The sequence below is a fragment of the Fringilla coelebs genome (genome assembly GCF_963513975.1).
Source record: "Fringilla coelebs genome assembly, chromosome: 2".
Taxonomy (NCBI): domain Eukaryota; kingdom Metazoa; phylum Chordata; class Aves; order Passeriformes; family Fringillidae; genus Fringilla; species Fringilla coelebs.
The window spans coordinates 115501528-115512003 of record NC_140029.1 but is presented as its reverse complement, the minus strand read 5'-3'; the positions used below and the strand labels follow the sequence as shown (position 1 = coordinate 115512003).

General features: G+C 51.3%; 1 protein-coding gene across 1 annotated transcript; it reads right to left on the bottom strand.

Moving 5' to 3' along the window:
* Positions 1–382: 382 nt before the first annotated feature.
* ADAMTS1 (ADAM metallopeptidase with thrombospondin type 1 motif 1) lies at positions 383–7570 on the bottom strand. The gene is made up of 9 exons (XM_084225019.1): positions 6596–7570; positions 6022–6368; positions 5423–5555; positions 4873–5040; positions 4342–4628; positions 3933–4119; positions 3659–3834; positions 2702–2877; positions 383–2467 (listed from the first exon to the last, which is right to left on the bottom strand). Exons 1-9 carry the CDS (start codon positions 7098–7100, stop codon positions 1720–1722), a joined length of 2727 nt encoding a protein of 908 aa, XP_084081145.1. The 5' UTR covers positions 7101–7570; the 3' UTR covers positions 383–1719.
* Between the last annotated feature and the right edge of the window lie 2906 nt (positions 7571–10476).

The following is a 10476-nucleotide window of genomic DNA, read 5'->3' as shown; positions in this document are numbered from 1 at the left end:
GCTCGTGAATGGTTCTGGTTTCTGACTGCTCCTTTCCCACCAGAGTGAGGCAAAGCTGCTGCTTCTGTACGGATTTTGTGGGTTTTAAACACGACTGACAGCGCCGCCCCCTCCCCAGGCTGTTATTACAGCCAGTGGCATCAGTATGGTTGCACTCCATTTTCTGGAACAGATGAGTTAGTGGTTAAGTAATAAGATACAAAATTACCTCTTTTAAGGTGTTGTGTGACATTATGGAGAGAGTTTTCTAAACCTCTTCACTAACACAGGTAAGTTGTTGCCTTTTGCTTAGTATTTTCTTCAGATTCTCTTTCTGCTCCATGGACTGGTTTTAGTCCAGTGAAATAAAGACACTCCATTTCCAAAATTTATAGGGTTCATTTATTACCTCTAGTAACATATTATACTGTATAAATACTCTATCCTTGTTATATGTCCTTTTAAAAAAGCGATAACTTAGAAGATCACATTAGACAAGAAGTATAAAAATAAATACGCTCATTATATGCATTTATTACAAATTATAACCCTTCCCAGAAGGGAGAGAAATATAAAATACTTATGAAGTATATAAAATCTATAGTAATATATTTTACTATATACATATGGAAAGCCATATTCTCTCATGGTCTATGGACTGGCACAATCTTCAATGATGTGAATGCTGGCATTTCGCTGTGGATGGACCTGCTATCCCTCAGCTTTGCCTTCCCATCTGAACAGTGACTGAGCTCTACAAACCCAGCAGAGGCCACAGAGGACACACCCATTCCTAATGGGATTCTTTTTTTTTTTCCTTTTTAACTCAAATAATATCCATTGGCTGGGGTAAGGCCAAAGGTTTGAGTGTGAAGACACGACTGGAATGCTCACACACTCCATGGATCTGTTTGGCAGGAAGGCAGGACCAAGCTGGAATCAGAAAAGCCAGTGAAAGGTATGCAGAAGGCACAAAGAGCAACTACTCAGACTCAGATTTCCACTTTTCCAAGCCTCTGGATTACACACGTCACCACAATGGCACTGGAGTGGCTGAAAGAAATGGACAGGCACATTGGGATGACATAAAGGTACTTAAAAAAAAAAATGAAATTCTAGCGATTTGTGGAGTTGATATTTGTTCTTGGTATTTCTTACTCTTGACAGGTAGAGAATATGGCTTTATTTTTATATAAAACTATTCTCTGAAACAATAGCAGCCATGAATGACATAGTTAAAGCTCCTTTTCCAATCTTGTTTTTTTTGCCCTTTGTGAGGTAGGTAAGCCCTGACCAATTATTTTAAGCTATCTTTTTCCCTCCCCTTCCTACACGTGGGGATTTGATCAGTACCACAAGATAGATCCAAAAGAAGGGTGAAATAACCAAACCCCAAAATGTTTGCTGAAATGTGTCTCACTGCTCACATTTGGCTTAATTTATAACAGACTTTAGAAAAGGCAGTTCTGATGCCTTTGGGCCTTATCTGCTAAAGAGAAATGAATTACATGGGTCTGCTATCCAATCCAATTTTCAGTTGGCAGGGGATTTTTGGGATGCAAAGCCAATTCAAGCTGTTTGCACTGTCCCACCTCGACGGATCTTAGCCGTGAATTTTTTAACGCAAAAACACAGGCGCTGCCTCTAGCCCTCTTTTGTGTTTTTCAGTGCACTGGTCTGAAGGAAAAAAAATAAAATAAAATAATAAAAAAAGCTTTAGCTTTTCCCAAGCCGTCCTATCTAGCTGCAGTCCGTGGCATTGCAGAAGTCTATCAGGTGCTTGGGTTTCTTGGAGGGCTCACAGCTTTCTTGGGGCAGCACGCTGCCGTCGGAAGAGACACATTTCAACAACCTCTTCTTGAAGCCTTTCCCACACGTCTTGGAGCAGGGGGACCAGTCCCCGAGCTGCCACTGCGGGCAGGGCACGTCGGCGCAGGGCCGCAGGTTGCTGGGCTTCAGCTCGCGGGCGCAGTCGGCGGCCGGCCGGCCCCGCGGGTCCCGGCACTCCACGGCGCGCCGCTGCCAGCCCGAGCCGCAGGACTTGGAGCACTCGCCCCACTCCTCGATCACCCACTCCGAGGAGATGATCTCCCTGATGGCGTTGAAGGATTCTTTCTTCCTGCCCGCCGCCGCCGCCTTGTCCGCGCCGGGCTGCGCCGGCTTCTTCACGAAGTAGGTGAACTTGATCTTGGGCTGCGGCAGGTCCCCCACCGTCAGCACCTGGATGGTCAGCGGCTCCTTCAGCGGGCTGAAGCTGCGGATGCGCTCCAGGGCGGCCGAGGAGCCGCTGTAGCGCAGCACGCTGCCCTTGTAGGTGATGTCCTGCTCCAGCGTGGACAGCGTGTAGTCGCCGTTGAGGACGTAGGTGCCGTCGGCGGCTTTGATGGCCAGGAAGCTGCCGTCGTGCCGCGCGCCCCGGTGGTTCCGCTGCTTCACCTCGATGTTGGTGGCCCCCGCCGGGATGGTGACCACGTCGTGGTAGCCAGGTCTGCCCCGGGAGAAGAGAGAAACACTGAGTCCTCCCTGCAGGGAAGGGGAAAAAGCCTCCCAGGCCAAGACTAAACCTTGTCTGAAGTCAAGGTGTTTAGCTCAATAATGGACGAATCCCACCCACTAGGACAAGGTGAGGCAGCAGCCCTATTGCTAATGGATGAATCCCAACCACCAGGACAAGGTGAGCTTCCCCCCACAAGCACAAGGTGAGCAGCGGCCCCGCACTCACTTGGCTCTGACGAGGGTGCCAGACACCTTTTTGCAGGTGGAGCCGTTGCCCCCGCAGATGCCGCACTTGTCGAACTTCTTGTTGGAGCCGATGGTGCGGTCGCAGCCGGCCTTGACGCACTGCCCCTGCACGCACACGGACGTGGAGTCGGGGCTGCACGGGGTGCCATCCACCACCTTGGGGACACAAGGAGCCTGGTTACAACATGCACGGTGCTCTGAAACCGCGGGACACAAAATACAGACGGGTGGAAAGCCCGCAGCACCTGTCGTTTTCAGGGCTTTGGAAAGTATAAAGCACAGCAGCCCACAGGTAGTCTTCCCACTTGCCAAAATGATGCCATGGTAAGAGGAGAAAACCATCTCAATTTTCATTAATACCTCCCCCTAAAAACCTACTGTTTATTGATCTCATACTAAAGAAGCCCCTTTGCTTTCTAGTGTCACTAGAAGGCAGCCCTGTCCTCAAAGTACACTGCCAGCATTCCTTTTAATGCTGTTCAGCACATCCTTTATTTCTAGGAGTGCTGTTCCACAAAAACCCTCTGTGTCATCACCCTGGTAGTTCCTGGCTCTCACCATCTGATGACAGCGAATTCAAGTAGCTATGCAAGATGAACATTTTTCCTCGTGTTTATTTTAAGCTGTCAGCATGTTAGTAACCAGTATGAGAAAGCACCAATGTTCTGGCAAAGATCCCTCACAGTTTTCCAAACCTATCTCAATGCAATCAGATTGGTGGAAGGAGAAGGAAGGAAACCAGAGTGGAGCGGGTAGACGAGGTGGAAGGATTGTGCCAAAACACTTAAAGCACGCTTGCAATGATTCCTGCATGGAGGAATAAGCCAGCTTATATATGAGAAAGGAAATTTCGCATTTCTACACTGCTTGACTCTTCACAGAGAGAAAATAAAAATCCCCCTCATGATCAGCTGGAAGAGGTGCAGTTTTGAAATACCTTTGGCTGTAGAACAAAGAAGTATCCCGTTCCTTTGGCTCTGCAAACCAGCTTGCATCTGTCCTTTGGAGACACACCGGCAAACTTGGGTGTCCACTCCACTGCAGGTCCACTTCCAAAGGCAGACTTGGAAAACTCGTTGTGCTTTTCACACTGTTCCTCCCTGAACGTTTTGCCTGCAGGCGAGAAAAGACAGGTGTCCATGAGATCATCTCTGTCCCTGCTCTTCCTCCACAAGGCATCACCCCGGCTGTCAAAAATGGGGGAAAATTACCGTTGTTGTCGGGGCAGTCCTCGATGTTACAGGACCTGTACTGCACCCGCTTCCCTTCGCAGTACTTGCCGCCGTTCCTCGGGACAGGGTTGTCGCATTCCCGGAAGGAATACTGCACTCCCCCGCCGCAGCTCCGGGAGCACTCGCCCCACGCCCCCCAGGACCCCCAGCCCCCGTGCACCGGCGTCTGGAAGGACAACAAAAGCAGGACACGGGTTAAATACAGGAAAATCCATACAAAACCACCCCATAAAAGCCATCATCACGCTCATTTGTACCCACCCGAACTCATTAAAAAACCTGCCCTAGGTTTGTTCATTAGCATCAAATCAACCCCATCTAACAGATCCCTCCCTTTGCCGCGTTCTGCAAAACCCAAAGCTGCACCCACTTCTTTTTCACTACTTACATCATAATGCTTCTTCTCAGTCTTATTCACACACTTGCCATTCATGCACCACTTCCCTTCCCCACAGCTGGTGCCGTCTGCCCAGGGGAAGTGTTTGGTTTGGCACACCAGCAGCCCTCCCGAGGTGCCCGTGCACCACAGCGTCGTGCACGTACTGGCTGCGTCGGGGCAGTGCTTGGACTCATCTCCAAACGTGAACTGGCACTGCCTGTTGGCATCGTACAGCGTGCCAGGCAAGTCTGAAGGCAGCTGGATGGGCCTGTGGGGCTTGTCCAACAAGCACTCCCCTGAAAAAGTTGAAGAAAAAGGAAAAAAAAAAAGTCAGACGATGCTGTGGGGTCAGTTTTAAAAGGGAACTGCATTTGCTTTTGAGCCACCATTTTTGTAAAAATAAGGCTTTTCTAAACTCACTGACAGCATGAAAAGGGTTAAGTCTGTGCTGAAGCAGAAACACTTAAAGAAAAAAAAAAGGCAAAGCAGTAAAGCACAAGAGCTCAACAGCCACATGAATGGAAAGCTTAATAACCTTACCATGACCGTTATCCAAAAATGTTGTAATCATGTAGGCACTGCATGGAGACCAGGGCTGGCTGCGGTCCAGGTTGGAGAGCATGGATGCCATCATGTGGAAATCCCGGCTCATTCCATTGATGCCAGCACACTGCTTTGCATCGTCATGAGGCATGTTAAACACGTGGCCTTGGAGAAAAGGAGAAAAGCAAAGTCTGTGACTTTAGGAAGTCTGTGCTACGCTTTACCAACAGTATTTTAAATATTGCTCTAGAGCCCGCTCATAGCCTGGTCTGTAATTAATAACCCGAAGCTGAACGCTCCCAGATTTCAAGCAGATGGCACTGGATCTTCTCTTCCCCCCCCCTTTTTTTTTATTTTTTCTGCAGGCACACACACGGCCTCTTGCAGACAATGCTGTGCAGGCCGGATTTGCTTTCCCGAGACCAAGCCTGCTCCAAGACAGGGCTTTGCCTCCTCCCGACTGCTCCGGGGAGGTGCAGGCTGGGCTTTACGGCATCAAGCTGGCTTCAATTAATCCCAGGGAATGGCTTTGCAAAGTTTCAAGTACCTAATTCGTGGGCTGTTGTGAAGGCAGCCTGCAAACCATCGTCTTCTATGATAGAGCAACTGCGGTTTAGATCACAAACTGTTCCCACATCAGCCATCCCAAGAGTATCACATGTCTTGGCACCGCACAGGTCCTGTAAAAAAAGGCAGTTTCATTATTAATCAGATCAGAGACTTAACCTTGGCAAGAGCCATCCAGCCCTGGCAGTTTGCCTTTACTTATGGAAAGAGCATAAATATTCAGCACTTCAATGGGTATGATGGCAAAAATCTGTCTCTGGAACACAGGCGAGGGTTACACGTAGAAATGAAATGCATAATTTCCATCTGAAATCTGCTAAAAATATATGGGGCAGGAACACAGTGCACAATCTGTGAGTTTACAAAGACAGTGCACAAACTGTGAGCTTCACCAGACATGGTACAAACAGCAGAAGAAAAAAAAAAGAATAAAACGAAAAGCAGCTCATGCAATATTTAGCCTGCTTCACTGCTGCTGCGGTGACACGCGACTGTCTCTGGACATTTTATCGGAGGTCTCCTAGCAGAAGGGGTAGGGAGCAGTGGGCGTGGGGCTGCATGTGACTCGGCGTCCCTCACCTGCCTGGTGAAGAGGATGGCCGTGTCGTAGTGCTCGGCGTGCCGGTCGCTGGGCGGGTTGTGCTGCTTCTGCCAGCTGCAGAAGTTCCTCAGAGTCAGGGCGGCGTTGGAGGAGATGTCGGGGCCCTTGCGCTCCTCGTAGATGACCATGATCTTCACCACCACGAGGCTGATGGAGTTGCGGATGCTGGGGTGCTTGTACAGCTTGGCGGCCACGGAGAGCAGGGTCAGCAGGTAGTGCTTCAGCCCGCTGCCGTGGAACTCGGCCATGGACTGGTCGGCCACCAGCATGGTCTCCACGTAGCGGGGGCTGGACACGAACCTCTTCTTCCTCCTGCTTCTCGTTTCTGCGTTAAAAAAGACAGGCAGGGAAAGCTCAGGTGAGCACAGGAAGAGAGTACCGTTCAGAAGCCCAAACCCGCGGATACTCAAGATGCGCACCGCGGCTCTGTGCGACCCCCGCACTCACCCTCGCGGTGCGATGCGGGGCAAGCAGCAGCCGGGCATCCCCGCCACACCCCCCGCCCTCGCCCTCCCCGTCCCCGCGGAGGCCAGCGCGGCGTCCCCACGGTACCTGCGGGCTCGGCGGGCTCGGGCCCCTCCGCCCCGGCCCCCGCCTCGGCCACGGCGCAGCGGGCGGCGGGGGCGGCCCGCGGGGCGCCGCGGAGGCGCAGGAGGTGCGGCCCGTGGCGGTGCGCGGTGCCGGGCGCGGGCTGGATCAGGTACTGGCGGCCCCGCAGCGAGAAGGCGCCGCGCAGCCCCGCGCACAGGCTGAGCGCGGCCGCCGAGCCGGGGTCCCCGTTCACGGTGCCGGAGTAGAAGCAGCGGGAGAGGTCGTCCTCGGGCGGCGGCGGCGGCCCGCCCAGGTACTGCAGGGTGAAGTCCGGGGCCAGGAAGCTGCTGTCGGGCTCCAGCTCCAGCGTCAGGCGCTCCCCGAAGGCCTCCAGGCGGAAGCGCTCTCGGGCGCCGGGCGCGCCCAGGCGCCGCGGCAGCACCAGCGCCCTGCGCTCGGCGCTGCACAGCCCCAGCAGCGCCGCCAGCACCGGCGCCAGCGCCGGCAGCCGCCCCCCGCTCCTCATGGCTCGGCGCAGCCCTTCTCCTCTCTTTATTTCACTTTATAAAGGAATGGATATGGAAGATGTGGGTTTTTGCTTTCAGGTTTTGGGGGGTGTCTGAGTCTTTCTGCCGGCGGAGGACCGCGCGGGAGCCGCGTCCCGCGGTCACTGCAGAGGCGGCGTCGGCTTCCCCATGGCCGGGGCGCGGCGGCGATGCCGGGGAGCGCGGCTGTGCGAGGGCACCGCTGCCCCTCGCTCCGTCCCTCTGTCTTCTGTCCTGCTCCGGCTGCCGCTTCTCCTGCCCGCCTCCTCCTCCTCCTCAGCCTTCCCCGGCTGCAGCAGCAGCAGCAGCGGCGGCGGGCGGGAAGGACGCTCCGGCGAGTCTCCGGCAGCCCCGGGACGGTCCCGCCTGCACTTCCAGGGCGCCGAGGAGCCTCCCGTCCTTTGCGGAGCGGAGCGCCGCGGGCCCGTCCGCCTCCGCCGTGCGGGGTGAGTGCGGGAGCGGGGCTCGCCGCTGCCCTTTATGGGGTCCGGCCGTGCCGCCCCCAGCCCGGCGCTGCCGCCGCGCCCGCGCCGCTGAGATCACTGCGTGCGTAACGCGCCCGCGGGCGGCCCCCGCCGCGCCGCCCTCCCGCCGCCCCCGACGGGGCGGGACGGCACCGACACGGCCCGGGGTCGGCCCCCGGCTGCCGCAGCGGGCTGGGCTGCGCCCCTCGCCTGCCCCGGGGGTGCTTTGTGCCCGGCTGCGAGCGCTGCGCGCCGCGGGGATCTCTCGTGGGAGCGCCTGGATGCGCCGCGGGTCCGTCCCGCGCCCCAGGAGCTCCGGAGTGTCCACCTGCCGCTCCCCGAACCGGGAGGGAGGGGACACATCCCTGCTCGCCTTCGTGGCTTTTCCTTCTATTTTTCTTTTTTTTCCGTTTTTTTTTTTTTTAATTTTTTCATTTTTAATCCCTGCCTTCTCAAGCAATTCCTGCCCTTTCTCAGCCCTAATAGCTGCGGTCTGTCATGCACCTGTACTTCTGAGAAATGGTTCATTTCCAATACTTAAACAGAGGCGTTTACGTAGGTCCGGCTAATGTTTTGCTTTGAAGCCATAACCCGAGCATGGTGGTGCTGCTAATCCCCTTAATTCTTTATGTGCACAGCCCCAGCTTTCTGTTTCTGGAGGCCTTTTTGGAGGAGGAGGGCAGAGAAGTGGTGAGTAAATGAGTGAATAAAAACAGAATGTGTGTACCTGTTGGTGACAACTCCTGGGCTTCCCAATTAAACAAAGATGCTTCTGTGTCTGTCAACACATCATTCAATACAAGTATGACCTTGGGATAGGGCAAATGTTTCTAAAATTTTATGTAAAATTTTATGTATCCACTGTTTTCTTGGGATGCAGTGTCCCATTTATGCCACTAAATCTAATAACCCTAAGGCTTTTCTTCCTAATTTAAACCATGTCAGACAAACTTGGAACCACATGTTCGTGTCAATAGCCCAGTCTGACTGCCTGCTAAGTTCTGACAATGCTTCCATTTCCCATGGCATCCTGTAAATCTTGCAAGCCTAGAATTGCACATTGTTTGAAGCTGTGCAAAGAAACATACGAAAAGATGAACCCAATTTCTCAGCTACTTGCTCAGCAAAAGTGCTCTTGTCCCACAGAGTGATGGGCAAAATCAGAAATAGGCCTCAAATGTGGGATTTTCTTCGGTTCACAGCAGGAAGTGCTGGATTGATTTCCAGAGGCTGTGACTGCTGCCCATTAATACATCAGCAGCAGAAAAAACCATTCAGTTATGATCATTTTTCACATGAGTTGGAAATGTGTGTCAATCTCTACCCTTACCTTTGAGATCTCTGTGTGCCCAGATCTGCTGTGCTTTTTCCAGGATGGAACACAACAAAGGTACTATTCATTCAAGCTCTTAATTAATTTGGTGCTGCACATGATTCCTAATTTAGGGAATTGCCAGTTTAAAAGCCTGGAAATAGAAACGTGGGACTGAAAGGAAAGCATCTTCATAATTTATTTTTCAATTTGTATTGGTTCAGGATAGACGCTCTTGCATATATATGTGAATTAAAAATTGGAAAATCTCCTTTTCTGTCAGCATAATTAGTGTCATTCGTAGATCAGCAGGGACCAGAGCAAGGCCACCAAAGGTGTGTCCACCCAGCTGCCAGATGCACCTTTGGTTTTGCTGCTGTTTTTTGATGTTAATTCTCTGTTTTGAAAAGATCCTGACCACCTTAAAACAGCTTTTTCAGGCTGAAAGGTCTTTTCCATATTCCACCAGGTGGCACTCGCCTATAAAAAATTGTTATGGGAGCGTTCCATGGTTCATCTCCCAGCTTTCCTGGTGGAAAGGGTTGCATTTTAGCAGAGAGCTTTACAGTGCCCTGATTAGAACAGAAGTTTTCCTGGCCTTTATGTAACATCCAGGGAAGTGTTTCAGCAGAGAACTCAGCTGTTCTGTTGCACTACCTGAACACAAATCGTGTTGGGAAGGAATTTTTACAGCATGTTTGCTGCCTGTCACACCTGGATCACCACTTGGATCATCTTGTAAGTAATTAAATTGCTTCCTGTGAACAACCCCCTGGATTATTCAGGGCACTGAAACCACTGTATAGGTGCTTTTAATCTGTATTTTACCAAATCTGTGCCAGCTCCAAATCACAGTTTGTGTGAATCAAGAGGTAGAAAGAAACACACTGACCTTTATCAGGATTTCACGTAGATAAACACCCAGAAAAAGGCATAAAATTGGTCTTTTTTAAGAAATTGCTAGTGCTTGGAGGAAGAAAGCACACAGCCTGTCAGGAGTACAAGACAGTGTAATGCCAATTAAGCCACCAGATAGCGCCACCACATCATCGTTTTTGGGTCAGATCGTCGTCTTTTGCTCTGCAAGAACAGTTTTATGGCTCAGACCCAAGCGCTGCCAGTCTCTGAGCAGGATTAACAATGCTGAAGCTTTAATTTCTTCACTACTGTTTGCAATAATGGCTGCTTCCAAAATTAAAAAAAAGAAAAATAGGCAACACAAACAACCATCCCAGACTTATTTGTTTCAGTGCTGCAGAATGATTGCTTCTTTCAAAAACTGCTATAATTAAAATTAATTTAGAATTAAAACAGCAGATGGCACATTAGGCCCATTGAATAGGGGATAAAAAACCTGATGCTGTAGAAAAAGTCCTCTGAAAAACACTTCCAGGAGTATTTCTGGAGATTGTTTCTCGCTGATGTCTTTGTGTTTTGTGTGATTAATTTATATATTTCCATTTATTGTTCATTTTGAGGTCATTAACCATTGGTATTTTGTTTGTAAGGTAAGAAGGTTAAGAGAGAAAACCTCTAATTTTGCCTGTTTTGATAATCAGCAGAAATGGGAAAAAGCAAAAC